We start from the raw sequence: 17,237 nt of genomic DNA, 5'->3' as shown, positions 1-17,237 counted from the left end.
CAACAAATTGAATTGAATTTGAACGACAGTCTTTGACCCTGAAGTCACTGATATGACAAAGAAGTAATGGATTTTGTAATTAGCCTACGTTTAATACTCCTAATTAGTATCTAAATATTGATGTGACACTTGCTTAAAAATAAGCAAAGGAACCAAACACCCCCTTAGTTTGTTGCCCTCTCTGTAGCTGCTGCCACCTAGAAAGTCGCCGTGACTTCTTTGGTGGTGGCAGTGGCTGAGGCTCACTGGCACTTGTACAAGTATCAATTGAATTTGTTGCACGGTCCACTCGCATATTGTATATACATGCCACTGTCGCCTCGCCCCGGCCCCCTCGATGAATTACACATGCTTGATTGGATATACAATAATCACACGATATAAGTCGTAGTATATTCCGAGTGATGATAGTCGCGCACCATTAGTAGAGAAGTGCCTACCTAAATCACCTAATCCGATCTTTGATGATCACCACTCCAGATTCAGCTTTCACAGACACTAGAGGGCCGTTGTATATTTGAAATCATTCGTGCTAGTACCAATTCGTCAGGCATGATAGAATCATGACATCACATTGGTCATGCAGAGAGACAACACACTGATCTTGATGGCTAAGTACAGACCAATAATACAGTTAATATCTCCCGGTGTCTGAGTCTGACGCCGCCTTGGATGGTGAAACCGGTGGTGGATCGATCGATTGAGTAGTTCAGAGCTAGTAGCGTTAGAAGAAATCTCTCTCCATATTGTAACAAACATGGTCTCTTTAGAGATATGTTTGGCCATAGTTTGATTCTGTTGTAACTAGAGATAGAGTCCTATTTTGTTGTAACTAAATTTGGTAGTTAAATTGGCCAAACGTTATCTCTAAGAGACTATATATGTAAACTGTTATGCGGCCGATTGTGCACGCCAAATCAACACGAACTGCTCTTTGCGCCTCTGACTTGGTAATCAGAGTCTAGATTGCTTCCACTACAGATCGATCCATGGCGTCCAGCTCCAACACCTGCAACCCTCTGTTTGGCATCCAGATCACGGAGAAGCTAAGCAAGAGCAACCATGCGTTATGGCAGGCGCAGGTGCTCACCGCTATACGCGGTGCGTGCTTGGAGGGCTACATCACCGGCAAGACCGGCGTTCCCGAGGCTGAGGTCAACGGCAACCTTGTAGATGGCAAGATCGCCAAAGTTCTGAACCCTGCCTACAACAAGTGGTTCGCTCGTGACCAGCAGGTCCTCGGGTTTCTCTTCACATCCGTGACAAAGACGTCCTTGTGCAGATCGTCGCTGTAAAGATGGTGGCCCAAGCGTGGGAAGTGGTGGAAGGAATGTTCGCCGCACAAACGTGTGCCCATTCAGTGAACGTGCCTCGCGTTAGCTACTACCAAGAAGGGTGCAATGGCCATCACTGAGTACGTCAGCAAGATGAGATCTCTCAGCGGTGAGATGGCGGCTACTAGGAAGCCACTGAATGAGGAAGAAATCATCGCCTACATTCTCAATGGGTTGGACCCTGAGTTCAATCCATTGGTGTCCGCCGTCATGACAAGGGTTGAGCTGATCTCGGTGGCTAAGCTGTGAGCTCCTTAGCTTCGAGAACGGCTTGACATCCAATATGGGGCGGGCTCCTCCGTCAACTCCGTCAACAAGATGCGCAGCAATGGATCAGGCGGCTGTGGCCAAGGGCGTGGACTGCCCAGTGGCTGCAGCAATCGCGACGGTGGATCAGGAGGACGCGGGCGTGGACACAGCCACGGCAATCAGCTGTCACGCCCCTTCTACGGCAACCAGCAGCGCAACCAAGGAGGCTCCAGTGAAGGGTGTCCCCTCTGCTAGGTATGCTTCAAGAAAGGTCATATGGCTCATGAATATTGGCATCGCTATGATGAGAACTGCACCCCCGATGAGCGTCTAGTCGCCACCACCATAGGAACCTACAGTCTAGACACCAACTGGTATACCGACACTGGGGCAACAGATCATGTCACAAGCAACCTTGAGAACCTTTCCGTCCGCGACAAGTACAATGGCAATGAGCAGATTCACACGGCCAATGGTATAGGTACGAAGATCATTCACATCGATACATCTATTGTTCCAACCCACACTCGTGATTTACATCTTAATAATGTTCTTCACGTTCCTTCGACTACTAAGAATCTTGTTTCTGTTCATCGCCTTGCTAAGGATAATTCTACTTTTCTTGAATTTCATCCAAATTATTTTTTTGATAAAGGATCAAGCCACGAAGACCACGATCCTTAGAGGGAGATGCCACAAAGGACTCTATCCCCTTCCTTCGATTCATCCCAGAAAGCAGGCTTTTGAAGTTGTGAAGCCATCTCTTGCAAGGTGGCATAGTCGTTTGGGTCATCCTTCCTCCCTTATTGTTACTAGAATAGTTAGTAGCAACAATTTACCTTATTTCATCGAGTCCAATAAACAATCAGTTTGTGATGCTTGTCAAAAGGTAAAAATTCATCAATTGCTTTATCCCAAGTCATCTAGTTCATCTAGCTCTCCCTTGGAACTTATTTATTCTGATGTTTGGGGTCCTACACCAGATTCTATTGGAGGAAGGAAATATTATGTTAGCTTTATCGATGATCATAGCAAGTTTGTTTGGATTTATCTTCTCAAGTCTAAATCTGAAGTTTTTCAAAAGTTTAATGAGTTCCAAAGCATGGTAGAGAGGTTGTTCGATCGGAAAATTAAAACTATGCAAACTGATTGGAGCAGGGAATATCAAAGACTTCACTCCTTTTTTGAGAAAGTTAGCATCTCTCATCACGTCTCATGTCCTCATGCACATCAACAGAATGGATCTGCAGAACGAAAACATCGACACATTGTTGAAGTTGGCCTAGCTCTTCTAGCTCATGCATCTATGCCTCTTAAATTTTGGGATGAAGCTTTTCTTGATGCTACTTATCTTATAAATAGAATTCCTAGAAAGGTTATTAATTTTGAAACTCCTCTAGAGCGCCTCTTCCATCAAACACCAGATTATTCATCCCTTAGAGTGTTTGGGTGTGCGTGTTGGCCTAATCTCCGTCCATATAATAAACACAAGCTTCAATTTTGGTCTCAGCAATGTGTTTTCCTAGGCTATAGCCCTCTCCACAAGGGGTTCAAGTGCCTAGATGTGGCTTCAGGTCATGTTTGTATCTCAAGAGACGTTATCTTTGATGAAAATGAATTTTTCTTCTCCAAGTTGCGTGCAAATGCAGAAGCTCACCTCCGTTAGGAAATTTCCCTTCTTCTTGAACATCTTCTTAATCCTACCTTTTCTAGTGTTGGGGCGAAACAATTAGATACTGATGCGTCTGATTTTCTTGATTCTACTAATGATTCTGGTGAAAATTTGGATGAAAATAGTGGCTCTGACACAGCAAATAACGATGCAGGGAGGCAAACCAGTTCTAGCATGACCACCGAAGCTGATCCGGCATCAGCTCTGGTGCCAGATTCAACAGGATCGCCCTCGGGATCCGAGGCTATCCTGCCTGAGCAGCCGACCACGTGCCTGTCTTCCGTAGCGCCCGAATCTACGCCCGCCACATCACCCTCCGTGCCACGTCGAAGCGCGTCTCCACCCGCGGAGGAGCGGGTGCGCCTACCAGACGTAGCCATGCGCCCTGGGCTGGTCGGGAGCACCATGGGAATGGAGATTCTCCCACCACCACATGCAGGATCTTCTGCACCACCGAAGGAGCTACTTCATCTGTTGTTGCTGACCATCCAGCACCTAAGGTATCACATCCCACGACTCGGCGTCAAGGAGGAATTCGCAAGGAGAAGGTATATACTGATGGCACTGTTAAGTATGGTTTTCTTATTGTTTCTGGTGAACCGCGTAATCTAGATGAAGCCATGAATAGTAAAGATTGGAAAGCTACTATGGATGATGAGTATATAGCGTTGATAAAAAAATAAGACTTGGCATTTGGTTCCACCTAAGAAGGGGTTAAACATAATAGATTGCAAGTGGGTGTATAAAGTTAAGAGCAAATCTGATGGGAGTCTTGATAGATATAAAGCTCGCTTGGTTGCAAATGGGTTCAAATAAAGGTATGGAATAGATTATGAGGATACTTTTAGACCAGTTGTTAAAGAAACAACTATCAGAATCATATTATCAATTGTTGTGTCTAGAGGATGGTGCTTGCGTTAATTTGATGTGCTGAATGCCTTCCTTTATGGACTTCTAGAGGAGGATGTGTATATGAAACAACCTCCTGGGTATAAAGAAAAGTCTATGACTGGGTATATTTGCAAGCTAGATAAGGCTCTCTACGGTCTAAAGAAAGCTCCAAGGGCTTGATACTCGAGGTTAAGTTCTAAGCTCCAAAGTCTCGGGTTTAAAGCATCAAAGGCAGATATGTCACTTTTCTTCTATAATAAAGGAAACATAACTATGTTTATGCTTATATACGTTGATGACATTATTGTTGCTAGCTCTTCTCAAGATGCAGTCGCATGTCTGTTACAAGATCTCAGTAAAGACTTTGCTCTAAAAGATCTTGGTGAATTACATTATTTTCTTGGTATTGAGGTGAACAAGTTAAAGGATGGGATTTTGCTAACACATGAAAAATATGCTAATGATGTGTTGCATAGAGTGGGCATGATGAATTGCAAGCCTGTGACTATACCATTGTCCACCTCTGAGAAGCTTTCGGCACATGAAGGGTCATTGCTTGGACCGAATGATGTTACAAACTACAGAAGTGTTGTTGGTGCTCTCTAATATTTGACTTTGACCTAACCAAATATTTCCTATTCAGTTAATAAGGTGTGTCAATTTCTTCATGCATCAACTACTATACATTGGATGGCGGTCAAAAGAATTTTGAGGTACTCGAAATACACAACTAATATTGGGTTGAAGATTTGCGGAACCAATTCTTTGCTTGTAAGTGTTTTTTCAGATGCAAGCTGGGCTGGTTGTACAGATGACAGACGGTCAACAGGTGTCTTTGCTGTGTTCTTAGGAACTAATCTTGTGTCATGGAGTGCACAAAAATAAGCTACAGTTTCAAGATCAAGTACTGAAGCTGAGTATAAGGCAGTAGCTAATGCAACTGCCGAGGTGATGTGAATTCAAACTTTACTCTATGAATTGGGAATTCAAGTGCCGAGAGCTGCAAAATTGTGATGTGACAATATTGGAGCTAAGTATCTTTCTGCTAATCCAGTTTTTTATGTAAGAACTAAACATATAGAAGTGGACTATCATTTTGTGCTGAGAAAGAGTAGCAAGGAAGTTACTTAACATAGAATATATTTCTACAGAGGATCAAATTGCTGATGGGTTTACAAAACCGCTTACTGTTCGGCATTTGGAAATTTTCATGAACAATCTTAATCTAGGAAGTTCAGATTAAGGGAGAGTGTTAGAAGAAATCTCTCTCTCCATATTGTAACAAACCTGGTCTCTTTAGAGATATGTTTGGTCATAGTTTGATTCTGTTGTAAACTAGAGATAGAATCCTATTCTGTTGTAAATAGATTTGGTAGTTAGCTTGACCAAACGTTATCTCTAAGAGATTATATATGTAACCTGTTATGCGGCCGATTGTGCACACCAAATCAACACGAACCGTCGTACCCCAGGATCGTGTTCCTCCACACTCTTTGCGCCTGACTTCTTTCAAGTAGCACTACTGGTGTAGGTGCACGAGGAGTATACGACAGCAATAGGGCTTGTAGCTGTCGCTGGGTCGATGACCGGCCAGCTCCATGCCGGCCGCAGGATACACATCGACCGCCGCCCGCCGGCTCCTTGCCGGCACGCACGACCGCCCGGGGCTCGTAGTGCATGTCCCTGTGCCGTGCTGCTCACGACGTCGATCCAAGCTAGCGGCTAGTGTGGTGCTTGTGCTACGTACGCGCGGGTAGTCGTTCAAACATGTCGGCTCTGTAGTATCTCCATCGCATTCGCATCGATCGACCGTGTCTGAGTGACACAATGATAAGGCCAATTATAGCAGAGGCCGAAAGGGATCGGGCTGATCCCGATCGCTCGCGCTGGAAGCTTGCATTTGGATTTTGAACGAAGCAGGGTCGTCGATCAGTTCGGGACCATGCGTCGATCGGTGCATCGATTTGAACGTAACTGGCAGCCTCCGTAGGTAGTGAGCAGCCGGCTTGCCATGGCTACTCGATCGGTTGCCATTACCACTTGCAGGCAGCATGGATCAAAGGTAGGTGTTGTTTTCGTGCCCGGGACGTGAGGACATCCGCGTCCGTGTATCACGGGCGATATTTGGCGAGGCAGGCTGGGACGAAGACAAAGCCAGCCATGCGCAACCTCACGCTCTCACAGGGCTGGTCGATCTCCGTCCGGCTCTGACAGATCATCACAAGGCGGCCGGCCGGCCGGCATGCGCGGATGGCCTCGTACCCACGTCTGATGGATGAATGGATCCTTGCTATTGTTTGGGCGTGAGTAGCGTAGCTGTACTCATCTATCGGTCCCTCGCGGCACGGCACCGCGGGATGCGGGATCTGCTGCGCCCAGCGCCGGCAGCCCAGCCGGCGTTGGAGCCTCTGCTGCGCAGTGCCAAGTGCGAACGGACAACGGAGAGGAGTAGAGAGGACCATGAAACAGAGGGGAAGCTAACCAGAGGTCCACGGCACCGAAACAGGCCCAGGACAGGACCAATATTGGCTCGATCCATTATCATCTCTCTCTCTGCGTAGCCGAGCATCGCACGGCCCATTTTGTCCCGGTCGAACACATTACATGAGCCCACCGACCATAATGCAGCCCACCCCCATGAAACATTTTGCAAACTGAACACTATTCGATCTTGGGGAATTTGTCCGTGGGACATTGCAAATTGACGGTTTTGTGTAGAGCACACTGTCAAAGTTGATTCTGTTTCCAGCACATCGTGACATCATGGTTTGGTTTGCAACACATTGTATTGAATAAGTTAATCATTTCCTGCTGAGATAGCGTCTAAAAGGGCACCCTTCGTCGGGGCCCACATGTCATTTCCTTCTCCCTCACAGCTCTTTCCTTAATCCATCCCCCCCCCCGCCGGCTTCTCTTCTTCTCCTGTCGCCGACCTCCTGTTCTGCTGATGGTCTGCAGCTCTGCACATGCAGGAACTCCTTCACACAGTTCGGGCACTTGCACTGCCTGCCGCTGTCACCTGCTCCCCGCGAGCCGTGCCGCCCGAGTTAAACACCGCCGAACGCCACGAGCTGAGCCGCTCGAGCTCCCCGTTGCCGCTGCCTGAAGATGCCCCGCCGCGAGCCGCGCCGACGCCGCCTGATCTTTCCCCGCCACGAGCAGCGCCACCGTTGATGCCGCCCGAGCTAGCCCCACCGTTGATGCCGCCCGAGCTAGCCCCACCGTCGCTGCTGTCTCGCTCGCGAGCTTGCCACCGCCGCCGGCGCGCACTCCTGCCGCCGCCCGCGCACGACATCTGCCGCCGCCCGCGCGCGACATCTGCCGCCTCCATTCGCGGGCGAGCCGTCCTTTGCCACCCACGCGAGCTACCGCTGCACGCTGAGCCATCGTGTAGAGAGGAGAGACGAGAAGGGAGAGGCCAGCAGAGAGAGAAGAGAGCTGCGGCGGAGAGGAACAGGGGAGCAGAGAGAGGGGAGGTAGAAGATGACGTGTGGGCTCCAGCGGAGGGCACAATGGTCTATTTACCTATCTGCTTAGCTGAAAATAATTAGTTTATTCAATGTGGTGTGTTGTAGATTAAATCACAGTTTCACGATGTGTTGAAGACAAAATCAACTTTGGTGATGTGTTGAAGACAAAACAGCACTTTCATGGTGTGCTGTAGGCAAATTTCCCATCGATCTTTCGAACATCGGTCTTCATTTTGGTAGTAAGTGGTAACCAGAAACTTTGTTGAATGCCGCTCTTCCGATGTCCGGGCTTGATCGGCGCTGGATCGCGTGTACCATTTTCACGATCACGTCACGCTGCACCACGACGTCGTTTATAGGGCGATAAGTGCTTGCAGAGCGCAACCCCAACCATCGTTAGACGTTAGGTTACTGATTCGAACGCAAAGGTGATGGATAAGTCCGTTGTGCCTTTAATTTAAACAAAGCAAAAGATCGTTGAGACGGTGATCTTCTGATGACCTAATTCTGGTGCTGTAAGGGCAGTCCCAATGGGACATTGATGATAGTTTCTATCCCTCTTAATTATCATGCCAACTAAGCAATTTGCTGATGTGGCAGTAGATTTATTATGGAGAGAGAGAAACCATTTCTTAGAGAGGAAACTAAGTCCTCACGTGCACCAATGAGCCAAGAAACCAGCGATTCTGTATTGGGGAGACCCAAGTAGTTTCTTCTTAATTACTGCAGGATCCTTTGCGCTTGCACCGCTGCTAGAATCTGGTACTAGAAGGGAGAATGATTGGTTGGATTTTTATTTAGACTCTAGATAAAAAAGTTGCATTGTGAAGGATGATTTCTTGATACAATATCCTAGACTATGGAAACTAGGTTGGACTGCCCTAAAACATTTCCGTTCAGTGGTAGGCCAAGGAGACACCGGGACGCCTGCTGGGCCTTATACAGCTTCAAACCCGACCGGCGCTGCATCCAAACAATGAAAAGAGGAGTGCTGCACACCGCAAGGCCCCGACCATTTTTCAGAATTGTAATTAGCGCTCCATTGGATCTAAGGATTCTCGTTGCTCCATAAATTCACATGAATTTTAGATGGTTTCTAAAATTTTAGATGGCTCCATCAAAATAGGCCATTATTTTTGCTTTCATAATTTATTTCATTCCGTAGGATTTTAGAAAATCAATTTTAATTATTTGTCAGCCCGAATTTATCCAAGAAAACTTATAGTAATAATTCCTTTTCTAATAATTAAAAAATATAGTCTTTGTTTTTTTTAAAAAAATCATGGTACACCTCAACCTTACAATAATAAGTCCAAGATTGAGTTCATCACATCAAACATGGTAATACTTGATAAACAAGGTAAATGGCATTTATATCACTAAATTGTGTGGCTAAGTAATTGTTTTCCTTATATTTATGGAAGGAGGTACGTACTTAGCTAATCGACGAAGGAATTGAAACGCCTTAGCCCTAACATCAAATGTATCAGCGTGATTTCTGACCCCCTCATCAATGGCGCGCTACTCAGTTCATTTTTAAAAACATGATGTCATATATTTAAAAATGGATATAGTACTAGCCAAACACTGTACCAACCATGCATAACGCATAGGCGAACCCACTAACTTGCTTACAAGTTGATTACCAAAACTTTCTTAAACAAGGAAGATAAGCAGCCCCCAGACAGATGATTTGCATATGAGTGGGCTAAATAAAGCTTCTTTTCCTTTTTAGCTAGGTTGTGTCATTGTGTGTTGTGCGCTTACCAAAAAAACGTGACATATCTAATCAAGTTGGGGAAAGCTAGCTAAACCTTTTTTGGGCACTACTGCATGCAAAGCTCGGGCGATCTATGCACCAACCGCATATCTGACGTGGCACATGACTTATTGACTTGTCAATGCATCGTCACTTGTGTTGCTCCACGTAGGCATAGACGCATGTATTTCGCCTCCCAAGCTAGTGACACGTGCCAGGTTGGTGAGCTGTGGGCATGTGCGATGTATCTCTAGGTTGGGGTGTAAAATAAGAAGGTCTCCAGTCAGTGTGCCAAACCTAAAAGATGGATGAGGATGATGATGTATATATAGCAACCGCAATTCTTCAGAGCTTGTGCGCTTACCGAACTAAGATAACCTGATGAGAACCTAAAATACTGCATTTCTTAAGGACTCCAAATGAGTGTTGCACGACATCCACATTTTTTCCCTTCTCCTTTTTTTTCTCATCATTTTGTTCGGCTCACATCATTTCCAGAGGGATCCTATCCGTATGTTTATCGATTTAATTATTTTTTCTTGTACACGGGAGCAATTAATATAAAATCACAACATTATATTTGTCTCAAGTATCAATAGCTTAACAGAGTCATGCTGAACATTAAGATCACAACCAGGTTTATGTACCCAATTTGTAGGGGAGTACCCGTAAAAGAAAATATTGTAGGGGAGAAGAGATTCTTTGAAACCACAACGCTTCGTCACGAGTAATCGCTAGCGTTCACCGACACTTTAGCCGGTAAAAATTAGCCCATGGTGATTGAAACAGGGACCTAAAAATTTTTATTTCATTAGTCCTTCAAACCTAGCTTTATAAGGGCTAATTTCAGAGACCACGCCTGCGAAAGATCAAAATACCCTATCTTCATAAGGAGGAGCGCCAATTGCTGTCTAGCACTAATATAACTTATCCCATCTATCCCAAAAGTGGTAGCGCTCGTGCTTGTACACCCAGATCGGTTTGTCAACAGCAAACCTACTACTGAATAGACAATGTGTCCCTCTTTTCTGATTCCCGGTTGTGGCACCGTATACATTCGATGATTATTCCGTGACAACAGAGGAAGAAAACGAGAATGTGAATATGTGACTGTGTGAGGGCATGCCAATTCGTTCCTCGCTCTCGCCAAACATATTGTACCGCTGTACTTGTACAGCCGGTACGTCCTTTTGCGTGTTCTCACGCCAACAATTGCTGCCTTCTGTACTGCCCCATTTCCATTTGTACTCACTTTGTCTCTTAGCCCTGTTTAGTTCCCCTCAAAATTCCAACTTTGACACTGTGTAAAAAAAGATTCCCCATCACATTAAACTTGCGGTATATGCATGGAGTACTAAATGTAGACGAAATCAAAAACTAATTGCACAATTTTGTTGTACTTTGCGAGACGAATCTTTTAAGCCTAATTAGTCAATGTTTGGACAATAATTCACAAATACAAACGAAATGCTATAGTTACGCATTTATGGCAAAATCCCAACTTTAGCACTCCCAAATTGGAAACTAAACAAGACCTTAATATTAAGCGAGCTGGTCAAACTTTTTAAACTTGACAATATTTGTAGAAAATATTAGCAACATTTATATTTTTAAATAAATTTATTATGAAGATAGGTTCAACTATCTATCTAATGATACTAATTATGTACCATAAATATTAATATTTTTATATAAGTCGATTACGTTGAACGCGACAAATAAAAACGATTATGCATCCTTTATGAAACCGTGCATGGTCCATGTATGCATGGATATGCGTACAAAGAAGCGGCATGGTGCTTTTAAGTTTGTGCGCAAAGGTCGGTCAGCACCTCCACCTTGAGAGACGACCGTGGCCTAACATCAGCCTCTCTCTCTCCTAGTATGCCACTATATATAGGTGCCACACGTCCAGATTCTTGCACATCCCATCCCAAAGCAGGAGCAACAAGAGCATGAGCCTAGCCACCTGAACCTAGCTAGGGCTCCAGCGCGCCAGTCGCCACTCCACCTCCATCCCCATTCTGCCGTGTGATTGTGAAGCTGCAAGAGTCAGGGCATATATGGAGATGGCCGCGGCGAAGCCGGCGCAGAACGGGCGGCCGACGCCTAGTGCCCCGGAGTGGCGGGTGACGGTGGCTGAGGGCGCGTCGGTGACGGTGGAGCACGAGGCCGGCCGGGCCGCGCGGGCGTGGGCGTGGCTGGTCGCGCGATTGCTCGCGTTCGGGGACAAGGCGCTTGGGTTCGGCGGGCGGGTCTGGAGGATCGGCGCCGACGACCCCCGGAGGGCTGTGCACGGCCTCAAGGTGGGCCTCGCCCTCGCGATGGTCTCCGTGTTCTACTACACCAGGCCCCTATACGACGGCGTCGGCGGCGCCGCCATGTGGGCCCTCCTCACGGTCGTCGTCGTCTTCGAGTACACCGTCGGTGAGTTTGCATGACATGCACGGGAATGCGGGATTAACGTTCTTTGGTCAAGCATGCATGCACAACGTGCCACATACAGTACATTCGGAAACTGGTCAACATACACTGTGACCTGACGAACTTGGTCAACATGCATGGGCGTGTGCGCAGGTGGCTGCGTGTACAAGGGGTTCAACCGAGCCATCGCCACGGCCAGCGCCGCCGTGATCGCGCTTGGCGTGCACTGGATCGCCAGCAAGTCCGGCGACAAGTTCGAGCCGTTCATCCGCAGTGGCTCCGTCTTTCTGCTTGGTACGTAACCTAGACCAAATCGATGCATGAGTAGCCCGAAAAACATGCACGTATGGCGTATGGTATGACACTCTATGACTAATAACACGGCGAAACTTGCAGCCGCGATGGCGACGTTCTCGCGCTTCATCCCGACGGTGAAGGCGCGGTTCGACTACGGCGTCACCATCTTCATTCTCACCTACAGCCTGGTGGCGGTGTCGGGGTACCGCGTGGGCGCGCTGGTGGCGTTGGCGCAGCAGCGGGTGTGCACCATCTCCATCGGCGTCTCCATCTGCTTCGCCATCTGCGTCCTCATCTGCCCCGTGTGGGCCGGCCAGGAGCTGCACCGCGCCACAGCGCGCAACATGGAGAGCCTCGCGGGCGCCCTCGAGGCCATCGTCGAGGGCTACTTCCTCGCCGACGCCGCGGAGGAGGAGGCGAGCGGCGACAAGCGGCCGTCGTCCTCCAATGCGACGGAGGGGTACAGGTGCGTGCTCAACTCCAAGGCGTCCGAGGACTCGCAGGCCAACCTTGCGCGGTGGGAGCCCCCGCACGGCAGTTTCGGCTTCCGCCACCCGTACGGCCAGTACCGGAACGTCGGCGCCGCCATGCGCCACTGCGCCTACTGCGTGGAGGCCCTGGCCGGCTGCGCCCGCTCGGCCGAGGCCCAGCCGGCGGCGCCGCACGGGGGGCACTCCAGGCGGCACCTCGCCGGCGCGTGTACGCGGGTGGCGGCGCTGTGCGCCAGGGTGCTCAGGGAGGCGTCAGCCTCCGTCACCTCGATGACGGCGTCTGGGATCCTGGACTTCGCCGTCGCGGACATGAACGCCGCCGTGCAGGACCTGCGGGACGACCTGAGGGCGCTCCCGTCCGGGCTGCTGCTGGCCGGGGCGGGGTCGGCGGCGTCTACGGCGCTGCTGGTGGACGCGGCGCAGCTGTTCACCGTCACCTCGCTGCTGATAGAGGTGTCCGCCAGGGTCGAGGGCGTTGTGGACGCCGTCGACACGCTGGCCAGCCTCGCGAACTTCAGGTCAGCAGATGACGGAAAGCCTGCAGAGTCCGCGACTAAGGAGCAATCCATGATCAGCTCGGACTCGGAAGAGTCGGGAGGGAATCGGACGACGATGAAGGCGCTTGAATAGGCTTGATCGAGATCATCAGGTTCTGACCACCGGAATTAATTCCACAAGACTCGAAGATGATAACTCGAGCTGGCTGGGATAATTGTCATCCTGGCCCGATCTGATGCATGGGGTTTCGCGGGTTTTTACAATTCAGTGGCATCCTCTAAGGCCTCGTTTGGAAAGTGGAAACATGATAATCCCCTCCAATCTTACACTTTCACTCTTACGAGTATACAGTTGGGAGAAATTGATGTACAAATTAGTTCACTTTTCACTCTAAAGTCTAAATCATATGTATTAGGAGGGAATGGGTTTATCCAAAGTTCCAAACAAGACCTAAAGGAGTCCTCATATTCCAGCCTATCAAAACAAAGCCCTAGCATGCCGGATCAAGGGGATGGACGTGATTGGAGCATAAAAGGTTGCGTCGTTGGACCGGTTATGAATCCTTTATCCACCAAGGAGAAGTTGAGGAGCACAGCACCATGGTTCATGGCGAATAAAACCTTCTGCTAATAATGTTTACCTCGAAGTCAATGTAAACCTGTATCTGAAGTAGAGATGGCTTCTTCCCCCTCCCCCCCCGACCGTCAGAAAAAAAAAATGTTTACCACGAAGTCAGCAGCATATCCTTTCTTGTTTTTTAGTCGAATTAAAAGCAGGATTTTTGTACTCCATGATGGAACACGAAAGTAGCAAGTGATCAAGTGAGTATAAGTCATGCGTATTTTAAAAATATAATGATGAAAGGTTACCAGATTTTCTCGGTATGCTTTCATATATGCTGCATTACAGCAATGCCCCGCACTTGGAACTCTGCAGCGACGAATGAACTCTTACCTCACGTTTTGTTGGTGCTAATTTGCTATTGCTCTCCCGCCAGTCAGCAAAAAGGAAAAAAAGAAGGAAGGAAGGAAAGAAAAGGATTTGAAATTCATTCGACTCAATCAAGTAGCTGAAGGGCAGAAAGGTTCTGGAGCAAATTCAATGGGAAGGACGTGTAGATGACGTTAGGCACACCTGAAAAAAAAACCCAGGAATGACCCAGAAAGAGTTTGGTCTGATTGACTCTGAAAGTTTGGTCAGGGTACGCTGCTTGTGTTGATAAGACAAAGGGATTTGCCCATTTGATATGGGGGGGGGGGGGGGGGTTACTTATTTATTGATTCAGCTTTACTGTATAAGTCCTCTGTGTCATGCGTTGCCTCTTGCCTGAACAAAGTCGTCTAGGTACGGTCGAAGATTCATGCAACAAAGCATCTGACCTAACTTGGTGCAATACGCTCTATTGTAAGGGTCATCCATGGAAAGCGCCGTAGTACCTAGGTGACACATGGAGGAAATTAGGACTAGATCGAATGTTATGTCCAGACCAGATTAACCCATTTTCAGACAAAAGTGAAGGGATGTGTGCAGATTTTTGGACTGAAGCTGATGCATTCAGGTTTATTCAGAGCTCCGAAGTTTTGTTTGCAGGCCTGAGAACCTGCTGCTGGTTGCCTCCAAAATTACTCCATGATACTTACAATTGACAAGACCAAGCTGTTTTTGTGTGGCCTTTTGAGCCATACATATTAACGTGTGAAAGTTTCAGAAAACTGCAGAGATGTTTTGTGGCTCAAAGGGGTGTTGTGTGGCCAGAAGTAGATTGACTGTGCCACTGCCATCCTTATAATGCAACCTGTCAGGATTACACCATCTCATTACCTGGCTAGTTTCTTCCAGAAGCAGCTGTTTCGTGTGGTCAAGATTACACCATTCTTACATAAGGCATTCAGGCTGATGCTGGAAACAATGATATATTGCTGACTTGCTGAACCTTGAGAACAAGATATAAAAATCTGAACAGAATCAATACAGCCATCTTTGTTTTATCGAAAATCAGGGAAATTGTTAATATTCAGAATTCGGTCAAACCCAATGGATGAAATTAACCAACCTACTGTACTGATGAAAGGCAACGCTTAGAAAATGATAGAAAATTCTCTTGGCTGTCTCTGTGTTCCTTCACTGAACCGAAGCATCAAGCAGATCGCACTCTCTCCCTTAGGATGAACTTCAGACACCGGTCGTGGAGAACAAATCAATTATTAGCGGATACAGAAAAAGGTGTTCGGGTTGCCAACAATCTTTTTCTTCTTTGCATCTAGATCGTTCTGAATCGCAGATGGGCTCCGCCGCCGCCTCCATGTCCGTCGCACCGCAGCTTCAGTTCAACCCCATAGCAGCTTCCAGGTGCACAGCGACTCAAGCCCGCGGCTTCCGTGGCCGCGTTTTCCTCCTCTGTCTCATTCACCTCCTTGGCACGGGGCGTTTCGGGCGGAGGAACGAGCGCCCTGGCCGCCGGCGCCGGGACATTGAGCCGGCGAGGCGGATTCGTCGTACAAGTTATTTGCAGAAAGACCCCTAAATTGATCCATGTATTTACATATGACCCCTAAATCGGATCGCGACTATTAGGGAAAGTTTGGTTCCACGTCCTACCACATCGAATGTTTAAATACTAATTATTAGGACTAAACATAAGACTAATTATAAAATTAATTGCATAGATGGAAGCTAATTCGCGAGATGAATCTATTAAGTCTAATTAATTCATGATTAGTACATATTTACTATAGCATCACATTTTCATGATTAGCACATATTTACTGTAGCATCACATTGTCAAATCATGAATTAATTAGACTTAATAGATTCGTCTCCCGAAATAGCCTCCATCTGTGCAATTAGTTTTATAATTAGTCTATTTAATTCTCCTAATTAGTATCTAAATATTCGATGTGATAACGATTAAACTTCAGTGCGTGGAACCAAACACCCCCTTAATCGCGATCCAAATATTTCCAATAAACTCCCCGCGATCCAAATAGTTTCAGAAAAACCCCTAAACCTCCGCAGTCTCTCTCGTCCGGTGACGGCGACCGCCGCCTCACCGTCGCGAATGTACTTCCACTCTTCCCATGGCTCTCTCCTTCCGCTTCCCATCCCCGCAGTATTTTCCGAGCCGGGCCACCGGCGACGAAGCGACGGCGATGTCCGCGGCGGATGGCCGTAGCCCGTAGCAGAGCCTGCCCGGCGTATGTTCGTGGGTATTGGCCGGCCCAACTCTCAGAGAATACCTCCTCCTCGTTCTCTCCTCACGTCTTCTACGCATTCGCCGGTGGCGGTCGTCCGTCGGATTAGAAAGTTTCGAAACCGGAACACCCTGCCCCCTCCCTGGCCACCCCTTTGCTTTTGCTATCTCTTCAGCCTTAGCTGAATCTGTTCACACTGAATTGATTAATTCAGTTGCACTTTGGGAATCCTCGGTGATCCCTGATTAGAAAGGATGCAAAGCCCTTTCTATTCATTCCCTGCCCTCTCTTATTTCTTTCACTGGCTTTATAATGGAGCTGAGCCCAGAAGAGTGCATGCAGAGCAAGAGCAGATCAACGTTCTGCTGTTGCAGTTGTACAGTTCACATCCACACCACCGTTCACGGCTGATGTAGTGGTGCACTGCAAGATGAACTGATGAAGTCGTCCACCCAGTTTGAAACATTCATGCTACTAGTATCTGACTTTTGATTTGGTTGTGGTCATCAAGAAGATGGACACTTTGTCTCTTTTGCGCGATTAAATTTTTGTGCTCAGAGATTCCGATTCAGACTGAATTACAAACATATGCAGATTTATGGATTGAACTCGACGTGTTCAAGACATCTTTCACGGGTTAAATTTGTTTGCAGGCCCGTTCGTTCCCCCAAAAGATATTTTGACGGCCTGATAACTTCATATCTTTAAAACCTATTGAAGGCGAGCCAAAGGTAGGGATTTTCACAAATTCCTGCTTCGCATATCCTCCATTATACATAATTACATAATTGTAGCTGCACATGTGCTGCTTTTTTTTTTTTTTGAAAGGCGCATGTGTTGCTTTGGTTAACATTGGTAAAGCATCTGTGATAAGCTCAGAAATGGATTTGGTCGAGTCACACAGTGCGAGTGTGAGAACGCACAGGCGCACGGCAGGCGCGCAGCACAATCTATCAAATAT

At 47.4% G+C, this 17,237-nt stretch overlaps 1 protein-coding gene across 1 annotated transcript; it reads left to right on the top strand.

The window, feature by feature from the left end:
* The first annotated feature begins 11,444 nt into the window (after window positions 1–11,444).
* LOC101770909 (aluminum-activated malate transporter 10) lies at window positions 11,445–13,572 on the top strand. The gene is made up of 3 exons (XM_004978127.1): window positions 11,445–11,802; window positions 11,953–12,093; window positions 12,196–13,572. Exons 1-3 carry the CDS (start codon window positions 11,445–11,447, stop codon window positions 13,215–13,217), a joined length of 1,521 nt encoding a protein of 506 aa, XP_004978184.1. The 3' UTR covers window positions 13,218–13,572.
* The last annotated feature ends 3,665 nt before the right edge of the window (window positions 13,573–17,237 follow it).

Source organism: Setaria italica, chromosome VII (assembly GCF_000263155.2).
Source record: "Setaria italica strain Yugu1 chromosome VII, Setaria_italica_v2.0, whole genome shotgun sequence".
NCBI lineage: Eukaryota > Viridiplantae > Streptophyta > Magnoliopsida > Poales > Poaceae > Setaria > Setaria italica.
This window is presented reverse-complemented; position numbering and strand designations above follow the sequence as displayed.